General features: G+C 36.0%; 1 protein-coding gene across 1 annotated transcript; it reads left to right on the plus strand.

Moving 5' to 3' along the window:
• The first annotated feature begins 6,374 nt into the window (after window positions 1–6,374).
• LOC148275210 (alpha-2-macroglobulin receptor-associated protein) lies at window positions 6,375–12,775 on the plus strand. Its single transcript, XM_088236003.1, has 7 exons — window positions 6,375–6,637; window positions 6,755–6,970; window positions 7,888–8,098; window positions 9,106–9,264; window positions 10,260–10,357; window positions 11,452–11,541; window positions 11,675–12,775. The coding sequence occupies exons 1-7, from the start codon at window positions 6,443–6,445 to the stop codon at window positions 11,804–11,806; spliced, it is 1,101 nt and encodes a 366-aa protein (XP_088092129.1). The 5' UTR covers window positions 6,375–6,442; the 3' UTR covers window positions 11,807–12,775.
• Window positions 12,776–13,647: the final 872 nt, after the last annotated feature.

The following is a 13,647-nucleotide window of genomic DNA, read 5'->3' on the forward strand; positions in this document are numbered from 1 at the left end:
ACTTATAAATTAATAAACCAAATAATCACGTTTATCTGTTTGCTCAGAAACTTACTTTTTCTGCAATCTGTTTATTAGGTATTGTGAATACTTTTTATCTTTTGGACGTACATAATACATACGTTGGTTAATTAATATTGGTAAATATATAAAAAAAATACAACCAAATACATAGGTGGATATATTTTTCTCTTTGAAATTTTGTACTTGTTTATTGTTATTTTATATTTTTTCTATTAAATCATACATTTTTTGTCCTCCCGGGAGTTACGACAAACTCATTTTGGGACAGAATAATATTTACATAAAGGTATGTGTAACCGACCCGTTACAGGGGGGGGTGGTGGCTTCGTCTCCCTGGTTCCATTCAATCGGCCCACCCGGCGTAAAGGGGGGGCCTGAGCCCGGCGCACCGAGAAAGCACTGATCGCTAAGTCAACCTCAGTAGCCCTCAAAAGGGCTTTCCAACGCGTCCTGTTGGTGCAAAGAGGCGAGCGCATTCAGGGCAGTCATGGCGGAAGGCAGCAGCGAAGAACGAAGTCCAGCGGGAAGCGGAGGGCAGGAGGCGGAGAGTAAAACGCGGTAGAACTGTCTTGAGCGAACTAACATTTATTTTCCATTGTACACATTATAAGGCCCTTGCGGCGCACTGCCCGACGCCCGAGCGCGCGGCCGCCACCGTGCACGCGAGCCGCCGTCGGGGAGTGGAGGTACGGGTGACCACTCACCCGGCCTCCCCCCCTCACTCTGTCTGACGGCCGGCCACATAAAAAGCAGCGTCCGCCCACGCGCGGGTTTAGTCGACAGTACGCCGCGCGGCGAGCAACATACAAATATGAATACACAGTGAATCTATCCAATATAATACATTTAACTTTATAACCTAAACTATATTTGCCCCCGGTGTTAGTCAAGGCCGAATCCGAAAGTGAAACTACTCGTCTTTATTGAGGATTCAGCACTTGACTTTATTACATACACCGAGGCCCTATGCTTAGTTACATAATACTTAATACGTAATAAATACATTTTATAAATTTTCCCACGCGTCCGGAATAGTATGGTAATTGTAACAACGCGTTACTACGTGATTGTGCGCTGGTTCGTCACCCGCGTCTGCCGCAGTCAAGCTTCCCGGCGTAAGTGGGAAGCCGCCCTCCCAGACAGAATCAAAGACAATGTCGGAAGGTAGGAGCACAGCTGCGCCGACCGCAAGTCAACCTCAATAGCTCTGAAAAGGATTTTCCACCCGGTCCAAGTGGTGTAGAGAGGCGAAGGCAATCAGCAGGCAGAGCGGAGCGAACAGCGAAGTGCAGGAGGGCGAACAAGGCAGAGAACGGAATAAAACACATCTGAACTGTTCAGAGTTAGGAACTCAACTGCTTTATTCATACAAAATAATCGCCTTATAAAGCGGTGCGCGTCGGGCTCCGTGAGTCAGCCGTCCCACCCGCTCCGGCTGCCTGGGAGTGGTAGGAGTAGCTCACTCCCGCCACTCGCTACATGCCGCCGGCCGCAGGTGGCGTAAATACGGGTGCCTAGCGCCCGTACGGGCTATTTCGTCGGCAGCCGTGACGCGCGCAACATGACAATACAATGAACAATATAGGCCCTTTTCAGGGCCTTCCAAACACGATTAAGACACAATATGAAATACAGACATAAAGGAGACTCAGACTCTGGCTATATTCCCCCGGCATTACTGAGGCCAGGCTCGAAAGCGAATCATTTATCTTTATTGGGAGCCTAGCGCTCAGTCACACAAATACCGGGTCCCTAGCTACGTTCATCAATTACATATATCACTTTCATTTGTCCATTTTAACGTTATTTGCGTGTGTGGAACAGAAATAATAATAATACAGTAACAAGTAATAATATGTACATAAAACTGAAATAAAATAGCACGCAAGTATAAAATACAAAGAAAGTAAAACAATTCATAATAAAAGTTAACATTAAACATTTGCATATATAGTAAGAAAGAAATATCCTAGGAAAAAAATAACTTAAAACTAAATTTTACCTTCCACGTACCTCCTCAAGAAGTAGTCTTTAAAATTAATACATTATTTTTTTGGCGTTCTAAAGGACTTCGGTAGCCAAGCAAGGTACAGCAGAGACCTTAGACCATACCTTGTCGTGCGTGATCCAGGTACGTGAATATTTTGACTCTGTCGCGTATTATACTGGTGGACGTCACGATTGAAAGTTGAACCTTGAAGCACCGTTTTTGCAATCTCATGATACGGTATGACCAAAAATGGGAAAATGTCAGTAAGTTTGTAAATGTCTTTGACATGCGTTTCCATTGGTATACCGTATATGTTTCTTATGGCTCCATTTTGTATTACTTGTGTTTCTGATACTCACTTTTTTGTGGCAAATCCCCAGATGCATGACAAGTATACCAAATGACAGTGTATCATTGAAAAGTACAATGCACGGCGTAGTGAGGTCTGAAGAACTCCCCTAAACCTATGCATTAAACCAGTGATTGAAGGGATTTTAGATTTAACATAATCAAAATGGTGAATCCATGAAAGCTGTGAATCTATGTAGATTCCTAAATATTTTTTCACGTCAGTCTTTTTCAAGATAATCATTTCCAAGAGCGATATTGAGATAAATATCTCGTTTTTTACCAAATGTAATGTTAACACATTACAACAGAGATGAAGAACATTTAAGAGAAGGTAATATGGAAGTCTAGGCATCTACAGGGCTTATGACCTGTCAATGGCTGGTTTAAGTGGCCACTTTACACACTGTGTAACATTCAAATGTTGTTGATTAATCAACCTGGTCAATGAAGAAGTATTGAAATTGAAAAAATAACATTATCAGACGTTGCCTAGTATGTAGGTAAAATAATTCAATTAGATGAATCTCACCCGCATAAATAAAGGTTTCAGCTCTTTAACTTCACAAACATCAACAAGAATCGAAGAAATATAGATGTTCAAATACGGACAGAATGGTGAATGTTACACAGTGTGCAAAGTGGCCACTTAAACTAGTTATTGACAGGTCATAAGCCCTGTAGACGCCATAGACTTCAATGTTACCTTATCTGTAATGTTCTTCATCTCTGTTGTAATGTGTTAATATAAACAGCTCCCCAGGGAATTGAATCCAGTTCTTGTCTACAAAAATTTGAACAAACTCAAATTATTATTCAAATGTAATGTAGTTAGATTTTTTGATGTTGAGACTGAGCTAGTTGATACGAAGCCAACATGCAAGATGGTGAACATCTAGTTGCATTTCGTTTTCAAGATCTTTTACGTTACGTTTGTGATAGTAAATACTTGATTTCAATAAATACTGTAACTGACCCGTTACACGGGGGGATGGTGGCTTCGTCTCCCTGGTTCCACTCAATCGGCTCATCTGGCGTAAACGGGAGGCTAACTGAACGTTTATTTGAAATGCACCCATTATAAAGCGCCCGTAGCGCACTGCCCGACGCCCGCGCGCGTGGCAGCCACCGCGTACGCAAGCCGCCGCTAGGGAGTAGGGGTACGAGCGACCACTTGCCCAGCCTCCCCCACACTCACTCTGCCCGACAGCCGGCCACTTAAATAGCGGCGTCCGCCCGCGCGTGGGTTTAGTCGACAGTATACCTCGTGGCGCGCAACATACAAGAATGAATATAAATAAACACATAATATTCCACATAAATAATAGCAAATATTAATACTTACTATATCCATTAAATCTCTTAGTCTATATTGGTCCTCGGTATAGTCAAGGCCGAATCTGAAAGTGAAACTACTCGTCTTTATTGATGATCAGCACTTGACTTATTACATATACCGAGGCCCTATATTATTTAATTCTTTATTTAAAACCTAATACATTAATAAAAACCCCTGGCTCTGATGGTATAGCTATCGAAACCATAAAATGTGGGGAGAAATCCTTCAACAAGCAGTTGTGACTCTATTAAATAAATGTCTGGAAGAAGAACGTATAACAGAAGAATGGAACAATGCAACGATAATTCTCCTTCACAAAAAAAGTGACCATAGGAAGTTGGAAAATTATCGACCTATTAGTTTGTTATCTCACTTGCACAAGCTGTTCACAAAAATAATTAATAATAGACTATCTAATAAACTAGACGCATACCAACCGGTAGAACAGGCAGGATTTAGGAGAGGCTACAGCACGAACGATCATATACAGACTCTGAAAAATATCATCCAGAAATATAATGAATATAAAATGTCACTACAACTAGCATTCATTGATTTTGAGAAAGCTTTTGATTCTGTAGAGATATGGGCAGTAATGAAAGGTTTAGATAATTGTAGAGTGGATTGCAGGTACTCAGAACTCCTAAAAAACATATACAATAATGCCACCTCTATTGTACAGCTCCATGAACCAAGCGAAAAGTTCCGCATAAGAAGAGGAGTAAGACAGGGTGATACAATATCCCCAAAATTATTTACACTAGCTCTGGAAGATGTCTTCAAAACTCTTGACTGGAACGACAAGGGTATTAACATCAACGGCGAACTCATTAGCAATCTCAGATTCGCAGATGATATAGTCCTATTTGCTAAAGATGAAAAAGAACTCGAAAACATGATAAACGAAGTTAATACAGCATCCCTGAAAATAGGCTTGAAAATGAATGCTTCAAAAACTAAAGTAATGAGTGATGCAAACCAATCATGTAATATCTTAGTAAATGGAGAAATAATTGAAAAGATTGATAGTTATATATACTTGGGACATGAAATAAAGCTCGGCAAAGATAATCAAGAGGTAAAAATAGAAAGAAGGCGAGGTTTAGCGTGGGCCGCCTTTGGTAAGCTCTCATTTATCCTAAAATCTCCGAAGTATTCACATTACTTAAAGAAGAAACTTTTTGATGCTTGTGTTCTCCCTGTACTGACATATGGCTGTGAAACTTTTGTGTTCACGAAAAAAAATTTACACAAATTATCAGTGACACAGAGAGCCATGGAAAGGAGAATGCTGGGTATTTCGTTGAGAGACAGAAAAACCAATACATGGATTAGAGCGAGAACAAAGATCACCGATGTGGTCCATAGGGCTGCCAACCAGAAATGGAGCTGGGTTGGTCATATAGCCAGAATCACAGACTCTAGAGTCTAGATGGGCCAAAAAAGTCCTGGAATGGCGACCCAGAACGGGTAGAAGAAGTGTCGGCAGGCCTCAGACAAGGTGGTCTGATGACATAAGACGAGTTGCATGAAGTGGTTGGATGCGGTTGGCTCAGGATAGGGAAATATGGAGACTAAAGGGGGGGGGGCTATGTTCAACATTGGACAAGAGACGGTTGATGATGATGATGATGATGACATTAATAATTAATTACAATAATCATCGGTCTTGATTTCCACCCCGCGCGTCCGGAACTAATAGTGTATGTTGTGAAATAAATTATGTTAATAAAGTAAAGGGATAATCATCATCGTTACCTTTCCACACCTAATAGTGCATATGGCACTACATTGGTACACCAACCGCAGCGTGTGATGATCATTTTTACTAAATGAAGGGCTTTACTTATAAATCTGAATGTAAAAATAGTGCAAGATGCTTGTCTTCGAGACCACAGTCTCAGGCTGTAGAAAACGAGATTCAATCTAAATCCACGGAAGTATTTCCTGAGCAATAGGGTTGTTAATAGTTGGAATAAGCTGCCACAAGCGCTGATCTCAATGTGTAGTTTCAATGGGTTCAAAAATGGACTAGATTTGTTTCGGAAAAGTTAAAATGCGCCAACAACTCACTTTCATTAAAATATATTTAAGCATATCAGCTTTAAGCCACTCGCTTAAAATTAATATAATAAAAAAATGATTCCCGGTTATTTTCAAAGTTGATTAATTAAAATCATGTAATTTCTCTTCATAATTTCCTAGTTTTCGTTTTATTCAATGGAATGTCAGCAGAGCACTCAATATTTATGAAACTATTATCTGCTCAAATTTACCCAGCAATTTTAGCGATTAGTGGTGGTTATTTTATCATTAAGCTTAAATTGCGATAAACGCAAAATTTTACGTAAATTATTGCGGTCTCATTGAAAATCTAATCCGGAACTCTCCGTGTCTCAGGCAAGGGGGCTGCCAAATTGGTTTGATTTTTAAAAATCCACTTGGTAAAAAAGGTAGGGAAATGTTGATACATTCCCCCCTTCCACCAAAACCACTGTAGAGGGGGTTGTGCTTCCACCCACCAACTCCGCCCAAGAACGATGAATCTACCGATTTATTTTCTGTATCAACCACAGACTACAGCATATTATATGTGTCTATCGATTTTCGCATGATAGAGGTTGGCAACACAGATTTAATGTTATTTCAGCTGTCAGATTTGACACTAAAACTACACGTAGCGGCGACCGGGAATTCGCGAGATAAATCAAAAGATTCACAGTTCCAAAATATTTTCAATCATGCAACAAATAATTAAATTTTCTTTTTTCTTTTCAATATTCACTTGTACCATACTGTCTTTAACTTTAGCAGAAAACAAATATTCAGCCCAAGCGAATATCCGAGACTCTTCTGAGAATCCTGTTAATTTTAGGACCCTCAACAAGCCGTTTCGAATGGCGAAATTAAATTTACTATGGGCTAAAGCCCAAATCGTAAGTATAATACTAGCTTTCTTCTCGGTTAATCGAATATTATCTTCCGCTATAATTTTCCGCACCTACTTAATGTGTATAAATAATGTTTTTACAAACTCGATACCCGGTTTTCAGAGACTGACAGAACCTAAACTTAAATCGCTGTATAGTGATTTGAAGATTCAGGACAAGGAAGAAATTGCCCACAAGAAGTTCAAAAGTGAAGGTGGGGATTTGGATGGACTCAAAGAAGATAATATTCGTAAAAAGCTAATTGGTATTATGAGTTCTTACGATTTACTGGAACATTTTGAGGATGTTCACAGTAAAGTGAAACTTCAGGAACATGAGGCGAGTATTTTTAATATGTTATATTTATTTTTACTTTTATCATAATATCTTGCACATAAAATTATATGTGAATGTGTAGTTGCTCTGACTCTCCTAACTAGGGTAAATAACACCGTTCTAAAACAGTAAAAACATAAAAACATTAATAAAAAAAAACAAATAAAATATAAATTAAAAATCATATTTTTAGAAAAGGGTGATTAAGTCATCTCCATAATTCAATTAATAGAAACATTTACAATTTAAACAAGAACACGTGTTGGCTGTCTATCAATTATCTCAGACTCTACGGTCAATTTCACTAAGGAAAGCATTCAGTAACTACTTCAACTTGTGGCTCTTGTAACATTTCCATGGTTCTTGCATTATATTTCCATAGATTTTGTCCTATGTAGGAGTATTTTTTTTGTACTAAAGAAGTTCTAACCATTTGCGGGGAAATAAGATTGGTATTGAAATTCCGAGTCTCATAACGATGAGAAACTTATGAGTGTGATTCTCTGTTAGTGAGAGTGAAAATTCCAACATATATTGAAATAGGCACTAACAGAAAAGACGCACTGAAAACCTGATAGCGCCTATTTAACAGAAAAGAGGTACTTCCAATAAAATAAATACTATAGGTAATGTCTTAAGCCTTAAGCTTGAATTATTCTTTAAATGTTTTTCCATAACATAATATTTTTACTGCCTTATATAAAAAAATATTTTGTGACTGCGTTTTTTTTTTAATGGGAGTCTGACTTTTACCTTTTTCTCATATTATCCGAATTCGATTCCCAGCGAGAACACAAAAATGAAGTATGACTTTAATGGGAAGGAAAAAGTCTGGGTGTTCTATACTGTAATTTACCATTGTAATTGGGCATTCTGGCCTGTTGTGTAAAAAAGGTAAAATATGAACATTTCATTTTTAGGCTTTTAATGGTTCGGTGGAGGATCACATTAACAAAAGTCTATTTAAAGACAAAAAGTTGAATAAACTATGGGTTAAAGCGGAAATATCCGGATTCACGAGTGAAGAATTGCAAGCACTAAAAGAAGAGTTTTACCATCATCAAAACAAAATAGATCAATATTATTCCATTCTCGGTGACGTCCAAGAGGCAAAGACTGATAATATTGACAGTAAGTTACCCAATAACACTAAATCAAACTTATACTTCATAGAATTAATGCGTAACATATATGTATGATGAAATACCAAGAAAACAATGGACATAGCAAGAAATAAAATTAAACAAATAGATGTAACTAAATATGCATATTAATAATATTTAATAAAATATGTACAATTTTTTTTATTATACAAATTTTTTAAAATTCTAAATTAGTTTAAAGAGTCCTCATCACTAGAGAAACCTGTTCTTCTTTTAAAAAAAAAGGCTTTTTCACTTCACTATCAGGGTGTTCTAGCCAGTGTCAAGTTTGAATTGTACATTTTTATTTACATATTTACACATTTTTGTTAGTAATATTTATATACAAGTTAGTTAGTCACATTTATTATAACATAATATTTAACATATTTACAGCACCATTAATTAAAAGATATTTACACAAAATTTTAAATACAGCTTTATTGAATGAGGACAGGGAGTTATGATATTGGTAGGAAGTGGAATGTTAATATTGGAGAGGTCTGAAAGGAATCCAGGATAACAATAGTTTTTTGGGGATACAAAAAAATGTGGTTTGTATCTTTCTCCTCAAGCTGACATTCCCACATGCCAGAATTCCGGATTCTTTTTTTTAATCTTTTCTATCCTAATTTTCTTCAGCTAGATTTTGATTTCTCTTTTGAAATATTGTTTGGTATCAACAAACTTAATTTTATGTAGAAGCATATTAAACAATTTGGCAGAAAAATAATCCGCGGACCTTTATCCGAATATACTTCCATTTTTTGACTATTTCTACCAATAATGGATTTATATTTTTCAGTATTTGATAAAATTGATTAACATTTGCAGGAGATTCTATGAATCCTTTGTAAAAAAGAAATTGAAATAGAAAATACCTAACCCATCTCTTCGTCAGGGCATTAAATGCAAACATTATGGGTATAACCTTCACTCTCACCACTATGTCTACATAATATAATACATTATCTAATTATAAGTATTCTCTGACAGATGCAATGGATAATGAAGAGATGGATCTTTTTAATGTAATTGATGACCGAGAAGACAACAATATTAACAAAGATTACTTGCACAAAGCCAATCTACTGAGGGAAAAACACCGAGAACTGAGGGATGGGTATGACCAGCTCTATAGATTGGCTGCTAAAGGTTCAAAATGAATTCAATTTAGTTACTCTTTGTTGTCGTATATTTATACTAGTATTATGTTTTCTGCTCACTTGTTAACTTTGTCACAGCTATTTTGATGCGTAAAGACATTGTCAAAATGTACCCTAAGGATTGGCTTAATATATATTTTTTCATGGTTAATATTAGTTTCCTATGTTTATGGATATCTCTATTCGTATATTGACTGTCAGAATTGACCAGTTTATTCTGATCTTATTTGAACGATATAATATTTTTTCATGTAGAATAATTTATTGTGTATATACTTGTAATTTTTTAATCAATATTTCACTTTTTATTTAATTTTTTATATTAAAATTTTATTTTATATTTAATATTCTTATTCTCATGTAGATGTATTGTCATCTGATTTAAATGAATTCTTTTTTACGATTCCTAAAAATAAGTCCAATTTTGTGTGATATAATTCTTTTGATCTTATGCACATCATAACAAAACGGGTTTTGATATAAACGCCAAAATTTTGCATCCAATAATGCAGCTTACAAATCTGAGAATGTTTAAGGTATGTATGAGGTATATTTAACCCAGCGAAGCATCAGCTATGTAAGCCTTTTTACATAATATATAAATGTGTGTACAACATTCCACAAAAGTGAAATGATTCATTTCAGTATTTTTCTTTCACCACTATCAGGGCCTCAGAGTAATAATCCTCTTGAGGAGTCCTTAAGCTCTATTGCATAGAACAAAAGCGTTTCAAATTTTTGGTTCGGTTTTCGTTTGGTTTTTAGTTTAATAACAAACGTGTAATGGGCGGTTTCAGTTAGCCCTTGAAAATTTCAACCCAAGTACCTACGGCTCGTTGTATTGCTGTAATCTGTAGCTAACTTTGTGGTCAATAATCATACAATGGTTTTTCTCCATATGGGACGACTATTAGATTATTACTTTAAGATCAGGGCATACTTAAATATATCAAGCGTATATTCTCAATTTCTTCTCACTTGCAGGACCCAACAGCAGGGACTTTGTAGAGCCCAAAGTACAAGCATTATGGCATGTGGCTTTGCAAGGAAGCTTTACTCCCCAGGAATTAGAATCTCTTAGGGTAATAATTATAATATTCTACCTTATATAATATTATTTACAGCCTAGTACTTAACTCCTATTTTCTGATTGTAACATTGCCGGCCTCGTGGTGTAATGGTCAGCGCGTCTGCCTACCATGCAAGAGGTCTCGGTTTTGATTCCCGACATGGTTGATATGAAATATTTATTTAAAAGGGTGTTTTCACACTAGAATATTTCATAGTCCTTGGACTGGCGCCTGAAGCGTAAGTCTGATCATCATCCTACCTTCATGTAACAAAAATGATCAAGATACACTGCGATTGGTGCACCAATGCAGTGTCCTATGTACCATTAGTTGCCGAAAGGGAATGATGATGATGAACATTGAGGTTTAATTCACAATTTTCTTTGGATGCCTTTGTTTTGAGAAATGGAGCACCTATTTGAGAAACAAACCATCGCATTTTTAGTATTATTAATTACAAACAAACCATCATGCCGTTTCATGCAGAGGTAGGCAGAGGATAGAACACCATATCACTCTGTTTTAGCATACAGACCTCGCTTCCTCCACATTTATGCACGCCGATTATTCCAACTTTTATCATATTCATCTTCAAATATTTGTTGGACTTGATCGTGCCATGTTTTTCTCGGTTTTATGCATCCATCAACTTTCGAATCATAGATCCTTTTAGCCGTTCTTTCGCTCTACATGATCAAACCAACGCAGCACCCCTTTTTTGATTTCGTCAATAATGCTTGTCTCAGCCTTACTTACATAGTTCATAGATTTCGACATTTGTGCACCTATCATACACTGTTTTACCACACATTCGCCTGAAAGATCGCATTTCGACAGCATTCAACCTAAAGTAGGTATGATTATTTTTCCAATTCCATACTTCACTCCCATACATTAGAGTCGGTACCAGAACGCCATTATTGTGAACTGCTAGTTTGGCCTCCTGCGACAAACATTTGTTTCCCTAAGTAGATTTCAGTGCCCCGCTCACCCTGTTCCCGGCACTCTCTATTCTTTCAATATCTTTCTCAGCCTACAATTATTAATTAAATGTATTACACAAATTTTGATATTGTATACTTGGTAAAAATGATGGAAATTTGTAGGTGGAACTACAACACTACGAGGCCAGGTTATTGAAGCTGCGACACTTGCAGGCTGAACGCGCAGCTAATTTGGACAAACTTAATATGAAGGTCAGTATTACACTATTATACGTCTAATGTTATGTATTTCTTTCTACTAATACTTGAATGTGCAGAGAAAGAAAAGTCAATGTAACGGTAGTGTTTATCTCTGTATAAAACTATTATTGTATTCATTTTATAGATTGCTGAAGCTGGCTCAAAAACCGATGGCGAATTGCAGATGGAAGATACCATTAAGAAGCACATGCGAAAGGTGGAGAAATTGCACTTGGAAATAGAAAATCGGATTCTAGAAAGACATACTGAACTCTAAAATCATGAATCTCATCCCAAAGATGCTACGTATAAGCAGCCAAAACTAAAATTGATGTACAATAATTATTTTGATTTCATCTAAACTGAAATCAGATAAACTTAATAAGTTCTTCAATTATAATTGTGAATATCTTGTCGTTTAAACAGTCACTTTTGATGTGTATACTAGTTTTAAAATAGTACTATTACTAGTTATATTTTTTTCTTAAGATCATCTTAGTACAGGGTGCAACAGAGCTGACTGACTAGTTTTGATTTATATATAACAAATGGTGCAACTTCGAGAAAAGAGGCCTATCTTGTTCAAATCAGCAAATACCATTTTTTTGTTGATACGTTGAAAATTATATCAGCAGCAGTGATCAACAATGCGGATGGTGTGTTTGAAAATCACAAATGCTCAAACCAGGGGAGAGTGCCAGGTACGCTACATCGAGGACAGGAAAAGATAAAATAGTATATAAAAAAAAAATACTCTTGAAATAAGTATTTAATATGACTTTTTATGGGAAATGAACCCAACCCTGTGGGCTAGATAACATTTGACTTACCGATGTTTGAATAATTTGTTTTTAATATTTTTATATCTTTTGTATTTTATTATGTGAGACACACACTTTTCTATTTGATTTTTAAAAGTGATATATATGCAATTTACATTTGTAGATCTGATATTTATTTATTCATTCAAAATTACACTCGTTTAAATAATAATGAACTTATTGAGGCTTTTTAGGCTGTGCCCTTGTCAAGCCATAATAATTAACAATAAAAAATACATAGGAAAATTAAAATAGCTTTTTATGTTGTAATATTAATTTAAAGTTCATGTGTATATGTTCTATTTAGCGCCTGATACCTAGTACCATCTCATGTTTTTATGTCCGTTAAATTAAATTGCTTAAAATTTTATTTCTACATAAATACATGTAACATTTATGAAAAGTAAAATAAATATTTTTTCCAATGTTGCGTTTTATTTTTATTATGCGGCATTACTCAGCATATCTACTGATTCTATACAAAGTTATAACAGATGTGCACCTTTGACATGTTTATGTATTATGTACAGTAAAAACTTGTTTTTACATTCCTCAATTTTACGTTTTTCGGCTTTTTACGTTGTTTTGTTTACGCCATCCCATTTATTCCCGTACATTCTCATTCAAATATATCCCCCAATCAACATTTTTTAAGTTTCTCGTAACCCCGGTTTTTCATTGAAAAATGTTCGTTGTAATTCCTGTAATTTATCCGGTAATCCGGGAAGAAATCTTGAACCATCATTAGTATTTTATTAACATTGGTATACCATTAGTTGTAACAGGGAAGAAAACCATTTTTGAGATTCGAATATGGAAGTCTAGGCATTAACAGGGGTTATTACCCGTCATTGGCTGGTTTAAGTGGCCACTTTACCACACTTTTTAACATTCGCCATTCTGCCTATGTTTGAAGATCCATACCTCCACGCTACTACATAAAGATGAATACCGCAAGAGACACAATATTTCAATATCATTAATGTATAAATCTGTAAATAAATTATCTGTTATGGCTTTACTTTGATACAACTTGATTTGTCAACATGCGTCGCACTATGAGTACAAACACAAGTTGGTACATGATTACAACAACAGGTTTACTAGTATGGAAGGGCTAGCTGTTCCTAGATATTGCAATAAATATGGCAAAAGCAATACAGTGTACCTAAAACATTTAACATGTTGCCAAACAATATTAAAAATACAGAGCTAAATACAGGAGTGAGACGTATGCTCAAATAATGGTTAATGGAAATAAGTTATTTATATTAGTGATAGTTTTCAACTTTTAATA

The sequence above is a fragment of the Micrasema longulum genome, unplaced genomic scaffold (assembly GCF_059751315.1).
Source record: "Micrasema longulum isolate JH-2025_06_02 unplaced genomic scaffold, ASM5975131v1 h1tg001491l, whole genome shotgun sequence".
Taxonomy (NCBI): Eukaryota; Metazoa; Arthropoda; class Insecta; order Trichoptera; family Brachycentridae; genus Micrasema; species Micrasema longulum.